The following is a 27,045-nucleotide window of genomic DNA, read 5'->3' as shown; positions in this document are numbered from 1 at the left end:
CTCATATTCACATCCTGATTAAGCTGAACTTTGGAAAAGATCTAAATATGGCAAAAAATGTGTTACGATCACGTTTTCTTCAATTTTGATGTTTAACACATTTCAAAATAAGAGGTAAAAAAGGTTTTCTTCAGTATTAAGAGTTTTATTCAATCTGATGGAGCATTTTTAACGGCTGGATTGTGTAATCAGATTACAGAATCCTCAGTCTGATGTTGCGGGTGTGTCCACACTTGATGGCACGTGGATGCAGACGAGCATAGCACCTAAGACGGATGACAGAAATCTTTAGATTAGTGAGATGGAATCTGTAGATCGCTGCTTTACTGAGGGCTGTGATATGTATCTGCTAACACTCAACTTGGAGCCATCAAAGCTCTGGGAGAGCTTACTCCCAGTCAACCTAAAATCTGCCACTGAATTTGATTCTGACAACTGTTCTTTGAAAGAGGAAAATTATTTAATCAGCCACTCAGTAATTATTTAGCCTTGCTAATAATGCATTTTTTCCTAAAAACCTCATGTGCATAAGGAGCAACTAAAGGTTTTACTTCTTCGGACCTTTCCCATGCACCCTGCAAAAAGATGAAATCAAGTGGAATCAGTTTTTAGCAATCCGCTCAAAACATCTTATCTTATCTTAGGGGAATTATCCCCTCACCTCTCTGAGAATGAGTTCAGTCTCGCTAATATTTGTGTGTGCTGGTTTTGTATACATACTTGCGGCAGATTATCCTGTCACAGTTGTACTTCTGAGCCAGCTGCTTCAGTGATGGCTCAATGATGCCCCCTCTCAGACGTAGGACAAGGTGAGGGTTGGAATCTGAGAGAAAGACATGGGTATATAACCATCAATGCAACTTTAAAACATTTAACAAACAGCAGTTTTCTTCCATCGTGGTGAAATCCACCTTTTTGGATGTTATATTCTGACAGGGTGAGTCCATCCTCAAGCTGTTTCCCAGCAAAGAGCGTGAGACAGTAACTTAATGGTTACAGCTACTGTGGGCATGTACTACTACATGCACAGAGCTTTGTTAGTTACACCAATCCAGTTATAAAGCAAAATGAATGTAGTAATACTGTGCACTGAGTTCCCAGACAAAAATGATCGTTTCAGAAGTTAAGGAGAAGAAAGTTTATAAGCTTTCTGTTCACCAGCCGCTCAGAAACTCAGTGAGCAGAGCGCTGTGAACAAGTTTTATCCAGTGCTTTGTTTTTAATCTGTCCTGCTGACACTGCTGCACAGAGGGAGTAACTAACGTTGGGATGAAACTCACTAACAGGTCGCAGATTAACTGCAAGTGTTTGCTATGATGAATGACACAAAGGTACAATAAGAATGAAATAATAATTATTGAAAAAAACAAATATAGAAGAAAAGAGGAAGAGAGAAAAGCGAGGACAATTAAGTTTCATGATTTAATCCAGTTAAATATTGTTTTTCAGAAATTCCTTCAACTTTATTCTACATATTTAATTTAAGACTAATAGATTTAAACTAAATAGAAAAGAAAGTCCTGCTCTTAGTAGCATTGATAATATAAGAATTAAGGCAAACACTATTGATTAATAAAATATGAGTCATCATTAAGCCCACATGAGAAACAATAAAAGAGAGAAGTTGAGCTTTTTCTTGTGAACAAACTGAATCACTTCTAGAGTGAATCTTTCTAATCACCCATCAGGAGCTACGACATTTTATTCCAAAACAAAGGGCTCATGGAAAGACTTCCATCACAGACCATAATCCTTTTCGTCTCTTCTTCTGCTGGAACATTTGTAACTATGTGTGCATTTTAAAAAAAACAACTCCTTCACGAGAGAGAGAGGTTTCACATAAAAGTGATATTATGGTCATTAAACATTTTTGCAATTCAAGTCTGTGGACCTCCTTAGTGTGGTTGTAGAAGCTGCCAGCAGATGGCGATGCACAACAGCGGTGATAGTGACACTGTTTAATCTACAGTACTGTGTCTGTGAAGGTTCTCGGTCATCCAGGTCATCATAGTCTAAGGTGCTCGGAAAAACCTCAGGAGTCTTCTCCAAGCACGGCATCCCAATGTACTTCAGACCCAGCAACACACTCAGCCAAAAACTGGTTCATCCCAAAGACAAAATTCCTAAACACAAACTCAAAAATGTGGTGTATGCTGTGCAGTGCAGCGAGGAATGCCCAGACCTCTACATTGGAGAGACCAAACAGCCACTTCACAATGCATGGCACAACATAGAAGAGCCACCTCCACAGGACAAGACTCGGCGGTGCTTCTCCATCTAAAGGACAAAGGTCACGCTTTCGAGGATGCCAAAGTTCACATTTTGGAGAGTTTGAAAGAGGACTGAAAGAAGACATCTCTGTCCACTGTGAGCGACCATCTTCGAACAGAGGCGGTGGTTTACGACACCAACTGTCGGCCATCTATAATCCAGTTCCCTTCCCAGACACCTTAACGCCCACTCTCATCCTGGGCCATCTGACCTCACACGAAAGTGGGTTTCACAATGAGCTCACCCCAAACCTTGGCTGATTGTGACCTACACCCGTCTTCACACCTCGGCTTGTGTAATTAGGTAGAGGATCATTAGGGGGTCCATGTCTCTCGTGGGGGGACACTCCCACAGGGCTTAAATCTGGGACTCTCCACCATTTGACCTTAGAACTGAAGAAGCTTCTTATGAGAGGTGAACATCTTCAAGCAACTTAAAGAAGTCCAGACGCTCCTTAGACTACAGTACTGTGCAGAACTCGTTAGCCACCCTTACTTATTTGTGTAAAGTGATCCTGGAAAAATAACACAAACAGTTCTCCAAGATTTCTGAAGATCTTTCAAAGTTTGTGTTTATTTAAGACTCTTATTACTGTTCTATAAATCATGAAAGCATTAAAAAGGCACCTAACCTAATGATGAATCAGTGACTGTATGAGATTTGATTTTTTGTTATAATCATTGGGATGAACTAGTGTTGTCTACACAGCTTACCAACAAAATAGTTTTTAATTGTATTTTTTGCTACTTAAACACATAATTTGTTCCAATTTCTTTTATAGAATCTAAGAAAAATACATCTGGCACACAATGAAACACTATGAATCATGGACTGTCCTCCCCAGAGTCCGGGCATCAACATTATTCGAGCAGTGTGGGATTTTTTACACAGAGAACAGTACAAAAGGCAGCGAACATCCAAAGAAGAACTTTGAATGCCCTTCAAGAGGTTTAGAGCAATAAACTTTTTCCTTCTATGAATTTTTTCCACTTCTGCGTAAACACTTTTGACTAAATGGCTGCACCTCCACCCCATCTTCCTGGGTGGCTGAAGACTTTTGCACAGCACTTTAATTCTACAGAATCACATACTGAAATATTTTTCAAAATCCATCCCTCCATCCATTTTCTTCCGCTTATCCGGGGCCGGGTCAGGGAGGCAGCAGCCCAAGAAAAGAGGCCCAGACCTTCCTCTCCCCAGCCACCTCCTCCAGCTCGTCAGGGGGAACACCAAGGCGTTCCCAGGCCAGCCGAGTGATATAATCTCTCCAGTGTGTCCTGGGTCTGCCCCGGGGGTTTCTCCCGGTGGGACAGGCCCGGAACACCTCGCCCAGCCCAGGAGGCATCCTTGTCAGATGCCCGAACCACCTCAACTGGCTCCTTTCGATATGAGGAGCCGGTTGAGGTGGTTTTCAAAATCTTTAACCAAAAAAAGAAATAAAGGTAGAAAGACTAAATGATCATTTTATTTTCAGCATTTAAATGTAACAGTATTTTACAGTAATTAAAGAGCACTTCTATCTACGCATGAACATACATCAACCTGCTCTTTTGTTTCGATATTGGTTTATGTTCGTGTTAATAATCTCTGTTGTACTTTTAAATGTTTGCTTCGTGAGCCTAATAAATAAAAAAACCGTGTGCAGTGAAGGCTACAGTGGACATTAGCAAGCACAAAACATTTCAAATGAAGGCTGCCGTCCCTCTTTAAAGACAGTGAATCACTATGGATCATTGTACAGCGTTACTGAGGCTCAGGATTGTGCTTCCTGTGTGTAGCAGGGCGCTATGACACCTGTTTTATGACACCGGCTTTAAAGAGAATGTTTTCTGCTTCAGTTTCTCACAGTTAAAAGTGAAGGACAGTAGCATCATCTGACTCACAGACACCGCTCTGACTGAACACACCCAGTTCACATTAGTAAAGGAAAACAACAGACGGAGAACGTTCCTACTGAGCTTTACGCATTCTGTCCACCACAGACGACCTGTGGTTGGCCAGGTTGTTAAGGACACAGCTGTTGGTGAGCATAGACAGTTTGGAGTTAAGAGAGTCTTTACTTTTCTCCCAGTAACAGTCAACTCCTGGGTCCTTGTTCTCCTCTCCCCCTTTTTCCTCCTCTTCCTCTTCAACCTCACTTTCTTCATCACTGCGTTCATCTTTTTCCAGCTGAGGAAGAAAACAGAAGGTTTCACACTACAAACTACGAAGAAGGTCCAAAAACAAATGAGTGGGTGACACTGATTTATTTTCTTGTGACCACAGGGCTGTGAATGAGGACATAAAGCTGACTGGTTCAGTTTTCTGGATGCTCCCTGTCGTCCTTTTAATTGGACTCTTTGCTTGTTTGCATCAAGTGGTATCACGTAAGAATTAGAACTGCAAAACAATTGAAAACATGTCAGAGACATCTCGTGACGCACTATAGCTTCACTGCTCTTTCTCACCTTGCCTTTCAGGAACTTATAGAACATGTGCAAGATCAACTTGGCCCAGAAGATGTGCAGACCTTGCAGCACCATCAGCAGGATGTTAAAAAAGTAGTAGCCAGCAAAAGGCTCAAACACCTCCATGGACAGTACCAGGGTGGTGTGAATGATTCTGTAAGTAATCGAATAGCTAGAGTCAAGTTGCTGATGAGAGAGTTCAAATTCATCCACACTTCTTTTACAGTTATCGAGCAATTTAACGACAAAAAAAGGAGAATTATCTCTTACTTGCTGGGAAAAATCACCAGCCGAGTCACGAGGAAGATCACAGCGAACATAACAAACAGGGTGTCACACGATCTCCCCCAGCCAGCGCCGTAGTTGAACATCTTTGCAGGCTGCAGAAATAATAACCGTGCAATAAAGTCACATAGCAAATCCCAACAATAGTGCTATGTAGATATGGATAATAAAATAACAAACTAAATGTTTTCAGAATGGGGAAAAACAGCTCAGTCTTTAAGTCAAGCAGAACACTAAGAACGCCTGCTGTTTTCTCATTTTCAGTGCAAAAATAAAAAGCATCAAGCAGCTCAGGTTTAGAAGCCTGATGTTATTCACAATTGTGTCTTTTGCACAGGTTAACAAAGGTCAGTCAGCACCGCTAGCTATCATGGCACAATCACAGGATCCTTCTGCTTCCTGCAGGCTACTGCAGAGGTCTTAGATAAATATTTTCTAAGAATAGCCTAAAGTGCAGTTTGAACTTCTGATTGTAGTTTGTACAGTCAGTTTTTCTCATTTCTTTCAATTTTCTACATTAATGTAGGATGTCTGGCCAAAGTGAATATTATATTTTTAAAGATTCCCAAGATGTTTTTTCCTGCACATGTAAAAAAAAAAAAATGACCGTAAATGACCTTTATTTTACCTTTAGAGCATAAATAAAAGGATCTGCAGGTTACCTCTAGTAGGATGTCAGAGGAGTCGTGGAGCAGCATGACCAAGGTGCCGATGCGAATGTAGTTGGCACAATAAGAGAAACTGAGCAGGAAGATGGTAGCCAAGTGGTGGACGACCTGTTCCTTAAAATCCTGCAAAGGCAAACATGCAGTGAGCAAAACAAAAGAACCATCAGATGTCAACAGAAGACAGTCACTCATTAACCATGTGCTGGTCAGGTTTCTCATTAAAGCAGAAGTGAAGTGAGAGAAACATGAAATATGACCACAGTTAGACCAACATCATCCCAACAGCTAACTTCTGTAAAGGGCATCTGCTGCGTGAGACAGGAAGAAATCTGGCAACGCACTCTGTGGTGGAATGTGTGAAACATGCAACTCAGTCAGCAGCAATCTGTATATAAACTCTGGCGTATCTAAAAGGGCAGCGCACGCAGTGAATCAGCTGCTTTCAATGCAATGCTTGCGTAACAAAACGGGCCGTTCAATGCACAAGCGCTTCTGTTTAAATAAACACTTTGCTACGTGTCGCCGGGGCTGAACGCAGCCTGTTGTGTAACATCCTCACCTTCCTCTTGACATCCACAGAGATCCGAAGGAGCAGAGAGCCATAAAATCCCAGCTCCAGCATGTAGTACCAGTAGTGAGCTCTCTCCATGGGCTGAGGAGGACAAATATAAAGGTGATTTTTTTATAAAATACCTGGACTTTAAATACTGGCAGAACAGTAGGGAGCACTGCACCTACACAGGTGGAGGATTTGAAATGTATTTATAAGCTTTTCTGTTTAAGAAAGGAAGGGAAACTATCATGAATAATTCTAGCGTGTCGCTAGCCTAAGAATCGGAGCAACTCATTTTGTTTTTAGTCCCACTAGGCGGTATAATGGATCACTCTTTGCCTATAAACTACAATTAGATGGATTGAAACTATTCTCAGCCATGACGGTATTTTTATTTATTTTTTCATACATATACATACATACATACATACATACATACATACATATATATATATATATATATATATATATATATATATATATATATATATATTCTCGTATGTGTGGCACAATGTGTTTTACTTTCCATTTTTAGGGATTATTATGCTTACTTTTAGAAACTTGTAAATGTATTTATCATAGACTTTTTATACACATAATTTATTACGTATTATTATTATTAGTAGCAGTAAATATGAATATAAAATATTTTACTTTTCTAAATATAGAACCAGGATGCGTTAAATATCAAACTAATGCAGTTTCATGGCCAAAGTTAACGACCAAGCCAAATCAGTAACCGGGTAAATGTGTGATTCTTTATAATAAGCCGTTAATTATCAGGGCCTCTAATTCTTGGCTTGTTTAGATTTATTTAACCCCATCTTGAGTAACTGAATATAATCAAAGTTACACATGCACATATTTAACTTTTTAACTTCATTTCTGACATCCTGGCACTATATAAATAACCTGGTTAACTCTCTGTAGTTTGAATGCCGTACATGAATTTACTGTATTGTGCTTGTTTTACAGCTCCTCTGTAAAATAGGTGTAATTGGATTACCTATCCGTACACAGGTTACACTTTCAACATAAATAATGAGACTTTCACACAGGTTATTTTAATGGAGCACACTCTGTTTTACCAAAGTAGTCATGTGGTGTATGTAATGTTTTCACCTGAAATGGATACTGCCTCCAACATTCCCTGAGGTCCCAGAACCACGGTTTCTGCACAGACAGGGAAACATTTAGAATAAACCTGAAGAGGTGGAAACGTATGAAAGGACAGAAATAACTTTCAGATTATCCCTCATAATGTCCTCCCGATTTCCACACCTGTTGTCCTCAGGGGTCAAAAATGACTCCATCTGGTTTGATTGATACTTAATTAATATGAAGTGGATTTTTCCCCCACTTTTAATTAAAACTTAATTCAAACATTTTGACACGATTTCTTTATTCCATTTCAAATTTATGTCTGATAAAACCTCATTTAAATGAAATGTGTCTTTGTTTTTGGGTAAAAAAAATAAATTAAATCATCAGTTATTGTGATTATCGTTTCACAACCAGAGTTGGTTTCTTTAACAGATGATCACAGACGGGTATATGTCAAAGTTAATTTAGGAAGCTGTTTTTAAACTACTTCAAGTTTTTCACTGGCAGCAAATAATCACATCTGTTGTCTTCTGGGGTCAAAAATGACCGCATCTGGTTTGAAAGCAATAAGTATAAAATATCATCCATCTCTGTGTTTCAAGGTTTTATACAACTTTATTCCAACTCATTACCTGACATCACATACTGCACATGTTTTTATCTCGTAGTTCCCCGGTTTACTTGGGATGTTCTGTTGGAATGGACAGAGTCCTCTGAAGGGGACTTGGTGCTCACACAGTCATATCAGTACCTGGATCTTACATCACAGCAGGAGAAACACCCACTTGTTCCATACACCTCCAATGGGAGCATGTTTGTGTCATGAACAATGATCATTTATTGTTTCTTTATCAAGGAATGATATCCTTTTTGCGATTCTGTGATTAATCTTGTGTCAGTCACGGTAGCATGAAAACTGCCCTAAAAGACTCAGGATGTCATAAACTGGCCGTAGCGACTCTACTGGATGCACGGCAGTAAGAATCAACACACCCACATATGCCTACAGCTGCTCTTGATCCATTTTTCTTCCTCTCTTGTTGTCCCTCCTTGTTCATCATTGAGTTGGCTGTAGAGCAGGTCATCTGCTAATTGGATGGTTGTTGGTTCAATCTCTGTGTGCTCTAGTCTGGAGTTCTTACCAAGGTGTCCTTGGACACGTTACTGAACCCCAACTTGGTCTCTGATGCATCCATTGGCATGTGAACGTTAAAAAGCATAATACAAGCAGAATACATGGTGTATAATGCTTTCAGCGCTCGCGTAGAAAAGCAATCTGAGGATTTTAGGTAATCAGTATGGGACCTGGCATATGTGCCGTGGTAGATTGTCTTTCTCTGTGACGCACGAGAGAGTCCTGCATCGTCTGTCACTGGGAAGGATAGAAGACCAGATCAATGTTTCCTCATATTACTGCAAATATTCCTGTCTCAGCTGACTCCTCGTTCTTGCTTGATCTTCATCATAATTGAAATAGAAGATGTGTAGTCCTCTGACACATCTTCTATTTCAGTTTCACATTCTGAAAATTCAAGAAACTTCAAGAAGCCCAGTCACTTTCTTTCCAAGCTCTTCAGACTACCACATTCTGGATGCCTGAGAACCTACTTGAACATACTTCAGATTCTTCATCACTTTCCTTCACTTCATAGCCTTCTTCCACTTCTGCAGGTGGCTGATGTGATTTTTCAGAGAAAAGGTAGCATTTGATCTAAATATTGGCAATATTTTCTTTATCTTCTAACCCTGGATCTTCCTGAACATTGATTATTCCTCCTCATTACACTAGAGGACAATATGTGCATTTCTTTACTGGTCATTCCTTTCCACAACATGGTAAAAAAAATTATCTCACAAGCCTCCAGTGCAATGGAGGCTTGTGAGATAATTTCTGTGTAGGTATTATTGTAGAGTCTACCTTACAATATGAAGCACCTTGATGCGACTGTTGTTGTGATTTGGTGCTGTATAATTAAAATTGAATTAAATGTAGAGCACCTGCCTCCTCATTGTGCTTCCTGTTTTGTTGTTGTTGTTATGAGCATTGCATGACCCCACACATCAGTGATCCAAGATGTTTGAAAGCAGTATGGTATGAAAATATGGCCCTTTGCAACACTTTTTACTTTGGGCCGTTTTTGACCCCCAAGGACAACAGGTGTTACAAAATCCAATAAAACCCCCATAAATAAATCAAATTACTTATTCCAACTTATTCCAATCATGCATAGCATAGTACTGAATAACTTCACTTATTTTCAGACCATTTAATGAATAAAAAACACATTTTTGATAGCAAAAGATTTCTTTTTGGGACAAAAATGACCCCAGGACAACACAAAGGTTAAATTGATTTTTTTTCACTCACTTATTGTTTTAGCATCAATAGTAGGAGTAAAATGTCATTGCTATAAAATGTTGTCACTCACATCAACCAGGCAGGACAATCCAGCCACAAAAGCTGTGAGGTAGAAGAAGAACCTCCAACTGAAAGACAGCGACTGAGATGAGAAACTCTGGCCATTTAAAAAAGCACTTTAAAAATGTAACCAGCCAAAGCTTTGGACAGTGTCAGAGTTCTTGCGAGCTTTTCCAGGATCGGTCATTGTGGAGACTGGTGGAGGATCTTCTATTGAAGGAACTCATCAGTAACTGGACAATGACGGAGGCGTGGAGGGGAAATACTTACGCAGCTTCACCAAACTTCTTGGTTTTAGACGGCTTGTCTTGGCTCCTGCGACGCTTGAACCACGTCTCTATTTGTCTCTGCGTTTTGCGGCACGACAGCATCAAGCCTTCCATTTCACTCTGAAACAAAAAACAGCACAGAATGAGTTGAGGTGGAGCAAGCGACGCTCGAATGCAACGTGTTCGTATTGTTCTTTTAAAACGTACTTTAAGAAGTTTGTAGTGCAGTAAAAGTAAGTGCGACGTGCAGGCTTCGATTTATTTCTCCTGTTCAAACCCATTTGAATATAGTTGACATAATTTTTGAGTATATTTATTTTATTATTTCTTATTAATGTTTACATATGTAGCATTCATTTCATTGTTTAGTGAAATTTGTTTAAATAATCTTGATCACATGTTCATTTTGCTTTCCAAAAACAAAATAAACTTAGTCAGAAACTTTCTATATGTATCTAAACAGTATTTTAAAAGTTATAACCTGTTACTATATTGTACATAACAAAGTCATAAAAAATAATGTGATATTTACATATCATTCTTTATATGCCTACAGTGGAAACAATGGCAGAAAGAAGCATAGTTTTAAATAGCTCTATATAGCATTATTAACATGTTGACCTTCAGATCAATCTACAGGGGTCAGAGGTCAAATGTGACCTGCTATTTCAAGTCTTTGTCTATATGTTAAAAGAACACACCACACTTGTAAGAATCATAGTTTCTAAGTTCCATCCATCCATTCGCTTCCGCTTATCCTTTTCAGAGTCGCGGGGGGCGCTGGAGCCCATCCCAGCTGTCATAGGGCGAGAGACAGGGTACACCCTGGACAGGTCGCCAGTCCAACACACAGGGACAGACAACCATTCACACTCACATTCACACCTAGTGGCAATTTGGATTATCCAATTAACCTATCCCCACAAGTTGCAGGTCTTTGGACGGTGGGAGGAAGCCGGAGTACCCGGAGGGAACCCACGCAAACACGGGGAGAACATGCAAACTCCACACAGAAAGACCCCGGCCTGATGTTGGAATTGAACTCAGGACCTTCTTGCTGTGCGGCAACAGTGCTAACCACCGTGCCACCGTGCACCGTTTCTAAGTTATGAGGCTTTTTGTCAGTTTTCAGCCAATAAGTCATTAAGCTGACCCTCCATATTTCTTCAGTCTTTAGAGCAAAAGCAAATGTCTGCTGGACTCATTTCTATTTAGCCAGAAGCCTGTGAAAGGTCACAAGATGACCTTGTGGGGTTGTGTGTTTAATGCTGTGGGGGAAAGGGAAAACAAAGTGCCTTTACACACAAATTTAACTTTCAAATGAAAACACGCCAGTTTAATCATTTGAAAAACACCTGACTTTAAAGAAATACAAATTCAAAGACTAAGCCACGTGTTTGCATGCGTGCAGAGGCCTCCTCAGGCTCACCTGTGTCGGCTCTCTCCTGTTCTGGATGTAAAACGACTCCAGATTCGGCGATGGTGCAGCGGTCACTTGAAATCTATTCTTCACCCCAAGACACCTGGCCATGGGTGGGGCAACAAACCTGAGGGCAGAGAGAACAAAAGGTATCTTAGAAAGAGGACGGGGGATACTCGGGGTAGCAGTCACTGTTTAGCTGTAAATAGAGCGCTGGGTGACCAGCGTGTGACTGCACTTACATATGAATGCATTGTATTACCACTCACTTAGCAACACAACAGTTAAAAAACATTAGGTTAAAGCTAGGGCTGGGTATCGTCACTGATTTCTAGAATCGATTCAATTCCGATTCACAAGGTCCCGAATCGATTCGATCCACGATTCGATTTAATTCGATTTAATTCGATTCGATTCGATTTAAATCTGGGAAATTTTGACAGTCAGAAATATTATAATTCAGATCAGTACATTTACATATTTTTGTATCAATAAAAAGGAAGCTGACACTCGCAAGACTTTATCAAAGGTGTAAGCGTCACAGCAGATGCTTTTGTGTCAAAGCAGCTGAGGATAAAACACAGAAAAACATGAAGGTGATTTTCCTGGCCTGGGATTTTATAAAAATATTCTGCAGTACATCAAAAACGAAAGAAAACCATTAATTAATGAACATTACCTCTGAAGTTACAGCGGTTTTATTAGAGACACGGTTAAGCGTTTTGCATTTTGAATAATTTTAAAAAGTTTAAATTTATTCAGTATTGAACAGCAGAAATGAGGTTTTCTTTTCGGAAGAATGTAAAAGGGAAAAAAACAGCGGCTGACAGCGCTGTAAACAACAGTAGACTTGTCAGTGCGCCCCAGGGTGGCTGTGGCTACAATGTAGCTTACCATCACCAGTGTGTGAATGTGTGCGTGAATGGGTGGATGACTGGATATGTAAAGCGCTTTGGGGTCCTTAGGGACTAGAAAAGCGCTATATAAATACAGGCCATTTACCATTTACCATTTGTGTAACAAGCAAGCGAATAATGAAGAAAGGGAAACTGTTCTTGAAGTACAGAGAGAGAGAGAGAGAGAGAGAGAGAGAGAGAGAGAGCTGTGCATCGCAGTGGAAGCAAAACAGTAAAAGTCAGAGTGAATTCATGACGATGTTTATGTGAAGCGTTTGGATCTTCTTTTGCTGCTGGTTCGGTCAATATTGTTTGGAGAGAGATCAAACTAACAGCTTTAGAATCGGCTCATAAAGGGCGTGAACACAAAGCGCGGACCCGCCGACAGATCAGAATCAGCGAGCTGTCGGCTTTCAGCCCCGACCGTGAGAAAGGCGACATCTCACTGATTCTGATCCGCGGGTCGCGCTGTGTGTTTAAGTCTGTGCAGAATCCGTGTACCTGCTCTCATTTACTGTCTTAACTGTTTGGTGGTTCTTGAAATTTTGTGAGATGTCACCAGAGATTCTGGCATTTCGGGCAAAATAAATTTATATTAAAAAAATCGATTCAGGATTTTAATGAATCGATTTTACGTTATCCAAGCCAGAATCGATTTTAATCGATGAATCGATTATAAAAACCCACCCCTAGTTAAAGCATTGTTACAAACCTGCAAACAAGCCTGCTTTTATTAGTTAATTATAGCCATGCATGATTTTTTTCCACTCCAGGAACATGAGATCATTTGACAATCACATGACATCTTAAGTATGATTAACAAGCAATTTGAGTCTCTTGACACATCTTCTGCTTGTTTGCTCACAGCTAATATGTTAAATTACCTTCATTTAGGTTTGAACATCTCTAATTTTCTCCCTCATTTCATTTCTGTTTATCTTCCTCTCTAGTTTCCAGAGTCTTTCTCCCCCCATGCTAACAATGCCAGCTCCACTCACCAAAAACACAAAAACACCTGCTCACTGTCCCACAGCTCGGATCCTCTTACAAAGTCCTCTCTATTGATACTGTGGATGGCTATAGGAAGCAAATGCAGTGCGACTACTTTTTTCCCCAGTGGTGACAACGACTTCATATGATTGCTGTATTTCCGAAAAGACTTGTAAGTGCTGTTTCAGCTTCAGTGGAGTGAAATGTTTGTGTGCTCTGCTGCAGACCCTTCACTATCTCAAACACTCACTCACCCATTTCAAAACAAAGAAGGCCTGTGTGCTACCTTTCAAACATGTAGCGGAGGGCTACGAAGCCGAGGGCGAGGGGCAGAGCGATGAGAAGGTCCAGGGGTCTGGGGCGGTTGGAGTCCCCCATTTGTTCCATGTCTCTCCAGGTCACACCAGGAGGAAGCCAGTAGTCCTCCTTCCATAAATCAGGCAGCATCTCCATTTTTTTTCTGATGCACAGGTGAAGAAGAATAAGAGAACATGGTGGACAGAACAAAATAAGAATAGATTAGATTTACTGTCATTTAAAGGTATATAACTCAAACTGTGAAATTAAGTTTGGCATCTAATCTGAAGGGCAAATAATATACAATATACAACACACACACATAGACACAAATGCACAAACCAATTATATTATGTACAGTACACATTAGAGGTTTCCACACAGTTAAGCTTGAGCGCAAACAAATATGAATTCATCCAGGTATAACAGCAGGTGAGGTGTCACGTGAGAGAGACAGCAGCTACAACAAGAAGAGCACTATGTTGGTGCATCCTAAGCATCCTATGATCCTACATCTGTCACCTCAACTACAATATGTTATCAAAAATCAACAATAATAATAACTCTTAAATAAATAAAAATGTCCCACAATAAGAAAATTCCTGTCCTACAAGATCAGAATTAATCATCCTAACAACCATAAAGCACGGGTCAGGTGAATAACGATCTCTTTTAAACAAAGTGCAGAGAAATAGCCGACTGCACTTCAGTTGGTTGTTTCCATGGATAAACGCAGTAAGCTGCAATGAGACCGCCGAAAGAAACGGGATCCAGAGCAGAAACCTACCGACCAGGACCTCCGTGTGAATTACAAACCGAATTAATGAGGCAGGAATCTGAAAGAAAATCCAGCTTAAACCGAGATTTCAGGCTGAGCCCTGGGTGGCTGACGATGCGCCGTGGTGCTCCTGTGTCCTGAAGACGACAGCAGATCCGAGCCGCTCGGTCATCATCGATCTGCAACGGTTGTTAAGTCAGACGGGGTTTTAAAAAAAATGAAGCGGGAAAGGAAGCTGTGGGACAACCTTCAAAAGTAAAAGCCCTCGGAAGAGTATGTTGTAGCTTTTAGTAGTTTATTTACTTCGTTTTAGTGTCCCCCCCGATAAATTTGTATAAATATAGAGTAAATAAAGAAATATCACTTCTCTCTCTTTAAGTCCAAACTGAAAACTTACTTGTTCAAAATAGCTTATCGCACGTAACCTCTTCACTCTACTATTTTCAATTTGTTTTATGTCTTATGCTTTTATGATTGTGTAAACTGTTTGCTTTTATGTCGCTTTTATTATTCTGCTGTCTACAGTGTCTTGAGTGTTTTGAAAGACGCTTTCAAATAAAATTTATTATTATTATTATTATTATTATTGTTGTTGTTATTATTATTATTATTATTATTATTATTGTTGTTGTTGTTGTTATTATTATTATTATTATTATTATTATTATTATTATTAATTTATTAATTTATTAATTTATTTTAAATATCATTTTTAATTAATGTAAGCATATTTTATTAACACCTCATGCTTTTTGACCTGTATACAGCCAAATACAGTCAGGTCGTGGTAGGTTCAAAAATGTAGCAGTGAACCTTTATTGTGAAGACTTCCGGTCTGCTCTGTCTGTCTGAATGATTGATAGCTGTGGGGGGACTGACGCACCAGGGGTGTCTCCGGCTCAGGGGGAATGATTCACAGTGTGAAGTGGGCTCTGTGGTTACCTTTTAAGTTATAGTGGGTGGGCAGGCTATTGCTGATTGCTTGCTACAATTTAAGCAGAAGGATAAGTGGTTAATAGCTGGGAAAGCAGGGATAGGCCTATTTTCAGTGTGCATGGTCTTTAACATATCAGGCCTTATAGTTGTTAACCTGTCATGATGTTCCACTATATAACCATTATATGAATAACACAAACTGGGGCAACCATGGCACAAAAGCTGTGATCTATTCCATTTCATTACACTTCGTTTTACTGTAAAAACTGTTTGATTAAATCCTTGATTGAATATCATGGATGGGAAACATGCCTGATTACATTTCCCTCTACTCCTTAGTAGATTATTCTCATGGCAGACTTCTCCCGGGTCACCAGCTCTCTCTGGGAAAGCAGCTCCAGAAACCCATTGCAACGAGCTTCGAAGGTAAGCACACCTCTCTGCACAGGCTGGCAGGCAAACCTTTTGAACTTTTACCCTTAAGAAAACTCAGGACAACTTTAAATGGTTCACTTCTTCCAAAGCCACACTGTGGTCCTCACACTGTCCTCCTCCACATTCAAGCACTGCAGACAACACTCCTCATGTCCCAAGATTAGCAGATAACATCAGCACTGTTATGCAAATGTGCAGATCTTTATTGCCAAACAGCTCAGCTGGGGAGCTGTTTGGCAATAAGCTTGTGCATGACACACTAGAATTGTGTGTGTCACGCCTCAGGCATATAGGTGCAATATTCGGTCACATACAGGTAAAAGGTGTTTAAATGACTTGTGTTCGGGCAGTAAGGGGAGAGTTTGTGTACATTATGCAGCAGACAAATTACTATGATTTGCATGTGGCTGGGTGTGAGCTGTCCTTCACTGAAGTGTATGAGTGTATGTATAACACCGGTGTACTTGTGTTACTCGTGTTAATGCAATATTAATAATATCTCTTTGTGGCGCTGCACTCCAAAGACTTAATTCCCCCTTTTTAAGAGTTCAAATATTTCCATTATGTAAATATTTAAAAGTTAAGCTTTAGGTGTCAACTGTCAAACAAAGAAATGAATGTAAATCAGTGGGAATCCTGGTACGCGCAGGTGTGTTTTTCTGTGTATTTCATGTTTGCATATTCAGGAAGGTTTGATCTGATCTGCATTTAGTTGGTATGTTCTTGAGCTGGAAAAAAGGACAGCTGTTAAAAGGTCAGACGTGAAATATATTAAAATGAGAGTCAGTCATATCACCTGAGCCAGATTTGAGGCAATGTTTTGTGTGTGTGATCCAGACGTATTTGCATGTTTGTGTGCATGTGCACATGTGTTTTTCTGCAGACAGTCTGCGGGAGGGTGAAGGGAACTGAATGCCTTTTTTGTGTTGGCAAGGAAGTAAATTGTCAGAACTCAGTGAAGCAAAATCTGTCGAGCTCAGTTCGACACTAATGAGGAGAAGTCTGACTGCACTCTTTGTGCTAAATCTCTAACAAGTTCCCCACTGAGTAATTAATAGAATAGAATAGAATAGAATTCAACTTTATTGTCATTGCACACGCACAGGTACAGGGCAACGAAATGCAGTTTGCATCCATCCAGAAGTGCTTTAGTGATATAGATATATTACAATATATATAAGCAATAATATAGATATGTGAGTATATTACAGAAATGGGTCTAAGGCAGCTATATTAAGGCAGCTATATTGACTAATAAATTGCTGTGAGCAGTTCAGTTCAGGGAGATTCCAGCTGTACATCTCAGCTCTGTTCTCTGGATTTGGCTCAGTGGTACTTTGAACTAAAAGCTAAAAGCACTGGACGAGATCATATATGCAGTAGCATCTTATTTTAATATGTTTCCAATGTTTCCAACTTTTTCACTCTCCAAAAGACACGGGACCAAATTTTATGACGACTCCAGCAGTTCCCATTGTTGTATTGTAGGTTCTTCACCTTACAATATAAAGTGCTCTGAGGTGATGGCTGCCGATGAATTGAAATGTCATAGAACAAGAGGCAAGGTAGACCCTTGACAGGTCACCAGTTAACCTAACATGCTGGGAGGAAGCCAGAGTGCCCAGAGAGGACATACAAACTCCACAGCAAAAGGCCCCAGCTATCCTATAGTTTCAAACCCAGGACCTTGTCGCTGTGATGCAACAGTGCTAACCAGCACTCCACTGTGCCTCCCTGGGGATCACAGTAGTCATTAGGATTAATCCTCTAGACACCCTGGTTGTCAGCAGTTCATCTAATGCTCACTCAAAGTGGTGGACCAGAGGCAGACAAACCCTAGATCAGTGCTGCTTTTTATCTATACAGTACTATACAGATTTTCTATATTCTTTGAAGAGAGCACGGGCAAAATGAAGTCCACAGAGAGAGTCTATATTTTATCCTTCTGAATAAAGGATTGTAGATGACCATGTGGTGTTTCTGAAAGTTATACGTTTCTTATTTTCCATTTTATCCAAAATGTGTGTGTGTGTTTGTTTGTGTGCTTCCTTGGTGCTGCAAAGCTGTTTGAACATAGATTGTTGTTCTCCAAGTAACCAGGAGAGGTCAGAAACTGAAGCAGAAAATCTGACAGGAAGGGGAAAGTTGGAAGTAAAAGGAAACCTCTGGGAAATTAATGGCATTGCCTTCAGGAAGTAATTTTAAAAATGATTCCACCTCAACTGAAATGGAGTCTTTTTAATCCATGGGAAGGAATACTATTAATTTTCATCACAAGTCCAGCCATCTCCCTGTAACCGAATCACACATTGAATGTCCTAAAACTCTTTGTTATAGCCACAGTACAGGAAGGCAGTTTATTTTAAATTTTATACACATTACATGATCAGTTTCTAGCTGTTGCATAAGAAGAACATGACATATAAAGATATGCGCATGTGTATTTGACTGGTTGTTAATTATGTTAGCAGGATGGAGAGCTGTATTAGACATGTGAGCATACAGTGTTTCTACGGAGTGATAATGTCATTTTGATCATTTCAAAGTAAGAGTTTTAAACTGAACTACATCTCCTGTCATACATGTCAGAGCTACGTTACTGTGCAAGCAGCTAAAAAGTGGTTTGTTTAGAAACTTAGAAAGAACGCCACTGCAAAAACATTTCATTTGGAGGTTCATCTGGTACAATTAGGTTCCACCCTACTCTGTGTATCTCTTTGCAAGCCCCTAACTGATTATTCGATTGATGTCCCTCGCACTAAATCTTCCTGCTATCGATTTTAGCACAGCAACAAGGACAGCCTTTGCACAGGAAAGGTTCATGTGTATGAGTTAGTAGCTGACATGGATTTGTGTGCATGTAGTTAAGTGCAGTTTGCAGATCTGTAAATGAATTAGTGTTTCTAAAAGCAGGGCAAGACGAAAGCTTTTATTTCATTTTAAAAAATGAATTCCACTTTCATTCTTTCTTCTTCTTTTTTTAACAAGCGAGTGTGCACGTCCAGTAAGTTTGATCACAAACAGCAGTTTGATATTTCAGTCTTTAATCATTATGGAAACAGAAAAATCAGTGAAATATCAATACTAGCCATTATTTATAAAGTCTTTCAGAGCCACGTTTCAAAGGGCTTTACAGTATAACACGGACAGAAACAATATAAAACAAGAGGCCAAAGGAGCAGTATTAGTATGAAATAGATCTATTTTTACAGGTACTGTTGAACAGATTTGGCTGGTGTTTCACTGGATGGGGCCTAAAGCCAAAAAGGATTAGCGGGAGGACATTGGTGCACTTGCATTTCATAATCAGAACTTTATATGACACACATTCAATCAGAGCTGTGAGCCTCATAAGCCTTTTAAAGGGATGGTGACGTGAAACAGCAAAACCCCGAAGAAAATTTTGTGATGTTTATTCATTATAAATGTAGCTTTTATAGACATTGAATTTAGGACAAAGTGAATTTGAAAAGAAAAAGATATAAATAGAAGCTAAAGCTCAATTTCAGAAGGAAATCTAAATTACATCTTTAAAAACAGGTGCTTTGGTTAACTGGTCAAGAACTTTACCTGAGGGTCATCAGAGTGGTGGCACAAAAGCCACCAAATGTCCAGCATGAGTCAAAGCTGATTTAGAAAAAAATCAAGTTTACAGTTTCAAGCAAACTCAGACCTTCTTTCCTGATCTTTTCAATTAAACTAATCCAGCCTTTTACCTAATAATCATAGAAAGCATATGCTCCTTTTTTCTAAAGCTCTTGCAAGTGAGTGCAGTTGTGTCTAAATGATTTCCATGTCTATCCTAAACTCATTTAGTTTCTCTCTTATTTGATCAGGACATCTCCTGCGGAGATCTGCTTTCTGGAATTTGTAAAAGAAAAAAAAAACATTATAGAATTATAAAATGACATGATGAGCACGAGTCATGAAGAAATGCGGAGATATGGATCCTTCTCTTCCTGCAGCGTCTGTCACTGAAAGCACTGTACATAACACACACACACACTTAATGTCTGTAAAGTAAAATGGAAACTGGGCTTCTGGTGTTTCTGCTTGTTCTCTGTGCTGTGCTGCATTTTGCCCTCATACAGTTTCTGTTCAGTGCTTTCATATTGTTATGCAATAAGGACTGAGAGCTTCCTTTTACACCAGGAACCGAGCTTTTCACTGGATATTTCTCTCATCCCTAGCCGCTTCCGCTGTTACACAATGGCGTAATCAAACTGTGCTCTGTCGAGACCTTCCTTGTGGTCCGTCCACGATGACGATGGCATGCTGCTGTAAGGATCTAAAATGATGCGGACACAACGAACCACGAGGAAGAGCAGCAGCAGCACGAGGAGGCCAACAAAACACAGGGCTGATCCTTGTTCTGGGTGACCCGGCACGGGCTGCAGCACGGTGGGGCCCCGGGGATACCCGGGCGGAGCTGGAGAAGAAACATCATAGTCCATGAGCCAGTAGTTTGTGTTGCTCATCTTGGAAGTGAGGGAATGTTTTTGGAGTTTGAAATCGCTTAACTAAATGACTGTTTCTTTGCAGTCAGAAGCTCTGAGGAGTGGCACTGCTCCACATAGCCGTCTTTGTTAATGTTCGTGGTTTCTAAACATGGAGGAAGCTCACGTAGTGAAATCTGGCAGCTAATAGCTGACTGAGCTCAAATGCAGTGTTTTCCACAAGCCGCAGGGCAACAGAAATAACATAGCACAAATTAGCAGTGCAAATTAATCAGTCCTCTGGTAAATGGTGTGGCAAGCTGGGGCATGCTCAGCATGGCAAATTAGACTGAACTGGCTGGTGTTGGCATGATCCCTATATAGCACTCATTTGTTCTCAAGAGATCTAAACAATACAAAAGTAGAGGTCCCTGATTTATTTATTCTGTGTAATCCTCCGTTATTGGTCAATATTTTAACTGTCATCCAATAGCAGCTCTCTGGAAGCCTTTATTGTAATTACAAAGTGAGTATAAATCTCAGCTGAGTGACTGAAGATGTCCCATGGATCAATCAAAGTGCCTGCTGGCTGGAAATGATGTGTGTCGTGCTGCTTCACAGAATTATTTTGCATTCAAATTGTTTTGACTGTGTCGGCCTGGTTACTGAGCAAAGCTTGTATTTTTGTGTCTATTTCTTCATCCGGAGTCACGAGGAGCTTTTTCATTTGGGGTTTCAGTCATCAGGATACCTAAAAGGAAAAAAGAAGCAATAAAAACTCAGTAAATTTCCAGTATGCACTTCCTAGATGTAGAGAAAACCCACTGATTCAGGATTCGACCAGGGTTAAATTTTATTTGTTTGTTTCTGGGCACCAAGTGAATATTTTGGGGGTTTTCCTGCAAGCACAAAAAAAATTGTGTGAGAAAAACAATCTCTCCTGAATTCAGATATAGCTTAGTAGAAGATAAATAAATCAGGCACTGATGAGGGGAAAGAAAAAGAAATATGGAGAAAACCCTTAGGGAGTTGCTGCACTCTTGCATGGATACACCCTGCACAGCTTCTTTAATGGAGAGACATTTTCCTGCGATAGGTGAATTCCCCCATCAGCAGATTCTATTCCAGGAGGTTTCCTCTTCCTCCTTAAGACCCTGCAGATCCTCACAAAGACACGCTGATAGCACTCTTGCTCACCCAATGATGGGACTTAAGGGCATAGTGAAGGTTTAATAGGGGACCTTTGGACACAATGAAAGAAAGTGCCTGCCTCAGTATCAATTATCAAATGGCCTGTGGTTGCATCAGGTCTGGACAGCACGGAATAGCCATGTGTAGAAGAAGAAGAAAAGAGGCTAAATAGGCAGGACGGGCTCGGCAGTCAATAGAGCGGACATAACGTTTACACGGCAGGACAGAAATCACTTTGAAAAAAGGCTGATAATGAAAACAGGGATAGCAGTTTCTCACCGTTTCCATTTTTTTAAGGATTCGATTGATTTTTAGCAGCTGGCTGTAAACACAAAAGAAGATTAACTGGATTTAAAAGTTAAAGATTTGCTTTCTCTTAAATCCTTTTGAGCAGTTGCCCTGACAAAATACACTTTAACCAGTAGTTATGCAACACAACCAAAGTTATGGCTCTCTGGAGCACAGCTTTACCAGTTTCCTAAATGCATGAGGTAGGAATCACTCAGCACTTTGCATCCTTTCCCCACCTTTATTTAAATCAAGGCGTGAGACAAAGCACTGATTATCATATATGTGGGTCTGTCGCAGGTCTGGGGTTTCAAAGATGTGACCAGAGAAGTCATGTTTTATGTTTTTAGGTCATTCCACAGCTCTGCAGATTAGCCAAGGTCATAATGACAAACAAACAGCAACAGATCCAAGAGCACAGGTGAAAATTCATTTTCCCTGAGAATCAAAGCAAACACAAAAGCTTTAAAGAATATAAAAGAATAAGCCACATCAATTTCATGGATCACTGATCTTCATAGCGAGACCTGCTTTGGTTCCTAAACAGCACATAAATCACACTTTATTGCCTGACCATCTGATTTACGCAAAACAGCAAAATGAAAGCCTGGTGTGGACAGTTCAGGGCTCCAGATTTGTAATAAAATCTGAAGCTTTTTTTTTTTTTTTTTTAAGCAATAAAGCAAAAAAAAGAAAAGAAGAGATTGATGAAAGCACTAAGCAGCTGTGCCAGTGAAATCTGACGACACACTGAGTGACATATGGCATTCCTCGTGCCTTTAATACCTGTAATACCTCCAATTTAGGGCTCTGGATTATGACAGCAGCTTTGAAAATGTCAAGGACTTCTACAAATGAAACGGATATTGTCTGAAAACTAAAGTAAATCCTTAAAATTGGACTGTCAGACTGTGAAAAGGGGAAGCAATCTCCACCCAACAATGAGCACGTTGCTGTTAAACTTGTGTTTGGTGTCATCAAGATGATTAAAGCCCTAAAACATCTTCGGCCTCTTATGCAATTATTTTTTTGTTCTCCATTAAAAGGTAACAATTTTTAATGGATATTAAAACACAAATTATTTAAATGAATTTAAAAATTTAAAACAGAGTGAAATTAGAAGTTTTTAACTGAATTTCAGTGAAGGATTTTTTGATTGTAACTTCTTTTAAAACTTCTTACTACGCTGTAACTTTTAAACACTTCACAGATTTTCAAAATCAAAGACGTAAGATGAACATTGCAGTGGTTTAAAAAGCTCTAATTTTCCAGGATTGTTGAGAAGTGAAAGAATTAACTACCTTCATAAATATATTTCTATATATGTTTTTGTAGAATATATCACAAGATGAAAATCGCCTGGATTATGGTTTGTATCTTTGTATCACATGTGAGGTGTTAAGGTGCCCCGCTCTTAATAGTTCCTTTAAAACATTATTGATAGAAGTAGCACAGAGAGGATTGAACATGTTTTAAAGGGTGTCATAAAGTTACACAAGAACTCACAAATCACACCTGCTACTGTTTCTGACAGCTCGCAGACGTTGCCATTTAAAAAGTTAGACATGCAGGACCACAATAACTCCTACAAACAAACGTTTAACGAAGCAAGCACAGTCACCATTGTCATGAAACACAAACTGGAGGACGATCAGAAGAGATTAGAACTTACCTTGAGGTGAGGACTGTGTAATAATAATGATGGTGATGATGATGATGATGATGCAGCAGTAGCCCTTCAGCACCTTGGACAGCTCTGTGCTCACTCACGCTGCACGCACAGATTCAAGACTGAACTCTGCTTCCTCTGAGGGCTTTAAGGTCTCCTCAGTTTCACGGATCCGCCCCACCTCCCTCCCTCTCCGCCCACCAACGACTGCCCTTGTGCCATGCACACACACACACACACACACACACACACACACACACACACACACACACACACACTGTTTTCGTTTGGATGAGTAAATCACAACATGTGGCTTTTGAATTATATAAGAGGAGTGCATGACGTGGGGACAGTCAGGGATCCTGATAGCCACACAGCCATTATGGAACAAACGCCTGTTCTGTTGTTGTTTTCCTTGAAATTTAAATGATCGAATTACCTTAATGCTCCATGCCATGCAAATAAAAGCAGCTGCACAGAGAAGACTTGTGTTAGACAGCTGACAGCAAATATTTCACTTTCATAGATTTACATTTCTTTTTTTCCTTTTTTTTAACAACTAAAAATGCACCTGAGACAAGTGCGTCTGGCTGAACCACCAACAAACACGATGACATTTTGTTGAATATTATCCTGCGGGGAATAAGAGGAGTAAAGACAAACATAGATCCACCACTGACCACATACCTTCTGTGGATTTTGTGGGGATTTTGGTGTTTTAGCAACCTCAGAGAAACTTTTAGTTTTCTTCCACTGGGATGTCAGGAGGCTCAACTCCTGTAAATCAGGAAAAAACAAGTCATTTTAAGTGCAACAGCTATTCCTTGGGGTATATGTTCAATTTAAGTGCTATTATGCCCTCATTGTGTGAGTGTGCGTGTCTCCCCGTTTCTGTTTTTATGTAGCTCACTGTACAGAACAGTTGACCAAACCTAATGATATATTTCTCAACATCACAGTAAATGCTTCATCTTCTGGCCTGTTCTTTTCTATTCTATTCTTTATGTCTAATATTCTGATTAAAGCTCTTATTAAACAAAACATGGGTTATGAAGCTAGATTAGATTTCTTTTAAGTGATGTTAAGAGATCTGTGCAAATGTACAAAAACTGCAGATGAACACATTGCCTGTTTTGGACAATAAGACTATAAGTAGGGTTTGCCTCATGGATAACTGGTATTCCTTCTTTAATAAAAATATGTTTCCTGTATTAAAATATTAGCATTGACAGAGTTTTTTTTTTTTAAATACATGAGAGTCTGCTGTTTTTTTAAACCCATTCCTTTGTTATATTGTGTAAGACGACATTTAAATTTGATGTCAGGTTGCACTCCAGGTTTTGCTGACCTGCAAAAAATTACATGATCAAGAAGTGGAGCAAAACAAGCGGGGCTACCTGATTGTGCCTGTGGCTATAAGCTCCGAACTCACTGTGAGAAGTAATTAATTGACACAATTAAAACTCTACAAACACTGCTGCAGACTGTAGTCCATACACAGCCACATCTCCCCTGCCTGAGGCTGCATGGGATCTCCCAGTAGGTTTAATTAATAGTCAGTGGATTGTAACACTGCCCTGAAGGGGATCATAATCTCATAACAATGAGCAGTGCTCCAGCAGTGCACCCACTGTGGTCATAAATGGTAAGAGTCTCCAACCCACAAGATGATGAAACTCAGTGTTTATACTTTGCTGCCCTTCCTATCTATACAACTCCAAATCTACGAACCAGAATGCAAATCTCACAAACCCGTATTTGTTCACAACAAAACATAGAAAACATATCAAATGTTCGAATAGTCTTTTTTTTTTTTTTTTACATTATATAAATATAAGATATTTTTATTGCAATTTTTTATTACAAATATTAGCTCATTTTAAATTTGATGTCAGTAACGTTTCTGTTTTGTTTGTTTTTTTAGTTGGAACGGCGCAACAAGATCTTTTGGCCCTCAGGCGGCACTGCATTAAAAACAGACATGACTCTGTTATGAAAATCACAGCATGGGCTCAGGAACATGTCCAGAAATCACTCTCTGTAAACACACTTCAACGTGCCATCCTCAAATCCAGGTTAAAGCTCTATCATGCAAAGAAGAAGCCATATGCTAACACTAAAAACACTGCCTTTGACTCTATGCTGGCGCTCATTTAAAAATTTGAGATCAAACCATATAAACGCCCTCAATAAAATAAACCTAAACCAAAAAACTGAAATTGTTTAGCCATTGTTAGGGCAATGCCTGAAGGGCTGCCTGCATTATGATAACGCTGTTATAACGTAGACTAGATTACAGCTTGATGTATGCATGGTAGTGTGTCACCAAGACGATGTTAAAAGAAAGCTCTGCTCTGCCTCCATGACCCTTTTCCTTTCTGAGGTGATTGTGTTGTTGCATTTAATCCCATTCACTTGGGTGCAGTAAGTGTGTTGTTGCTTGGAGGGACTTTCCCCAGTAAGATACTCTCAGTATAGTGAGGGCTTTACTCTTCACTCATGCTCCACATTGACAGAAAGTGCATGTCATACAGTTAAATCCAAGTATTTGGAGAATGACACAGTTTTTCCAATTTTGCCTCTGTAGACCAACACCGTGGATTTTAAGTCAAACAATCGAGCTGTGACTGAAGTGTAGACTTTCAGCTTTAACTCATGGGGCTCAACAAAAATACTTCACACAGTCTGTTTTCAGAGGCTCAAACGTATGAGGGCAATAAGGACGAGCAGTTTCATGACCAGGTGTGTCCTTTCCCCTTCTTACTGATGAATCTGACGGGTGAAAGATCTGGGTCGTTTTCCAAGAGTTCAACTTAGAAAATGACCCAGATCTGTCAATATGAGGCCCAAAGGTGATGCAAGTTAAGGAAGCCAAAATAAACCTCAGAGAGAGCAAGGAGTGGAGTAAGAGTGGCCACATCTACAATCTGGCTCATTCTTAAAAAGATGGAATAAACTGCAACACCAACAGGCCTGAAAGCTCACAGGAGACGACTAAAGTGTGTGATAATGTAATTTCCATGGGTAAGAAAAACAACTTCACATCATTTAGCCAAGTCATGAACTCTCTCAAGAAGGTAGGCATAGCATCGTTAAACGATACCTCCCTGAATGAAGGAATGTTGGCATGTATGGCCGCCAGAGTCACATAAACACTTCATGTGACTGCTGATAGGAGCAGCAGGATGAACTGCAACGTGTACAAGGCTATGCTCCTCAGATCCAGGCAGACTTCTGGTAATCATGGATGAAAATCAAAGTCAAAGTTAAATACTTTCCAGTCAAAGTATTAGAAAAATCCATATATTTAAGATTGTTAGTTTGTCCAGTTAATTTTGAGCCTCTGAAAATTTGGGACTGTGTATGAAAATGGCTGCAGATCCTAAACAGTTCATGGAAGATGTTTCTTTTATTTTGCACTTCAGTCACATGTAGGTTTAAAACCCACTGTGCTCGTGTACAGTGTCCAAAAACGTACAAACCTAACTGTAGGAACATAATAAACCTGATAATGGCACCATACATTAATAATTCTGACGTTTCATGTATGGTTATTCGTTCCCTCGTAGGCTTCAGCTGCAGTCAGACAAGCAAGGAGACTCCAAAGAACTGAAAGAGGTTAGTTGATATGAGGACATCCATACTCGTACATCACAACAGACAGCTGAGGGATCAGCCCCCGCCCGCCTGATA

At 39.8% G+C, this 27,045-nt stretch overlaps 1 protein-coding gene and 1 long non-coding RNA gene across 3 annotated transcripts; one reads left to right on the top strand and one right to left on the bottom strand.

Moving 5' to 3' along the window:
- Window positions 1–124: 124 nt before the first annotated feature.
- Window positions 125–14,617, bottom strand: LOC147308630 (ceramide synthase 2-like). 2 transcript variants are annotated; one of them, XM_086273609.1, is made up of 13 exons: window positions 14,407–14,617; window positions 13,609–13,782; window positions 11,446–11,563; window positions 10,018–10,136; window positions 9,758–9,815; window positions 7,347–7,397; window positions 6,231–6,323; window positions 5,666–5,794; window positions 4,989–5,098; window positions 4,719–4,872; window positions 4,332–4,440; window positions 721–823; window positions 125–266 (listed from the first exon to the last, which is right to left on the bottom strand). In XM_086273609.1, exons 2-13 carry the CDS (start codon window positions 13,773–13,775, stop codon window positions 194–196), a joined length of 1,284 nt encoding a protein of 427 aa, XP_086129735.1. In that variant the 5' UTR covers window positions 13,776–13,782; window positions 14,407–14,617; the 3' UTR covers window positions 125–193. The 2 variants fall into 2 exon arrangements, with proteins under 2 accessions (XP_086129735.1, XP_086129737.1); XM_086273611.1 differs by having other exon boundaries at window positions 14,436–14,617.
- On the top strand, window positions 13,874–26,970 carry LOC147308629 (uncharacterized). The gene is made up of 3 exons (XR_015126256.1): window positions 13,874–14,670; window positions 15,673–15,759; window positions 26,922–26,970. It is a non-coding gene; the product is annotated as an uncharacterized LOC147308629 (long non-coding RNA).
- The last annotated feature ends 75 nt before the right edge of the window (window positions 26,971–27,045 follow it).

Source organism: Aulonocara sp. 'chitande type north' Nkhata Bay, linkage group LG18 (genome assembly GCF_057382095.1).
Source record: "Aulonocara sp. 'chitande type north' Nkhata Bay isolate Kocher_YH1m ecotype deep benthic linkage group LG18, A_spYH_male_GT1.1, whole genome shotgun sequence".
NCBI lineage: Eukaryota > Metazoa > Chordata > Actinopteri > Cichliformes > Cichlidae > Aulonocara > Aulonocara sp. 'chitande type north' Nkhata Bay.
The sequence above is the reverse complement of the archived record's forward strand: the minus strand, read 5'-3'. Positions and strand labels throughout refer to the sequence as shown.

Bases quoted from the DNA above. Each gene is read 5' to 3' on its own strand.
- LOC147308630 (XM_086273609.1), bottom strand. From the start codon at position 13,775: ATGGAGATGCTGCCTGATTTATGGAAGGAGGACTACTGGCTTCCTCCT. The intron at 9,816-10,017 runs GTAAGTATTTCC...GCTGTCTTTCAG, and splicing joins AAGAAGTTTGGTGAAGCTGC to TTGGAGGTTCTTCTTCTACC. The intron at 5,795-6,230 runs GTGAGGATGTTA...TTGCCTTTGCAG, and splicing joins CTGTGGATGTCAAGAGGAAG to GATTTTAAGGAACAGGTCGT.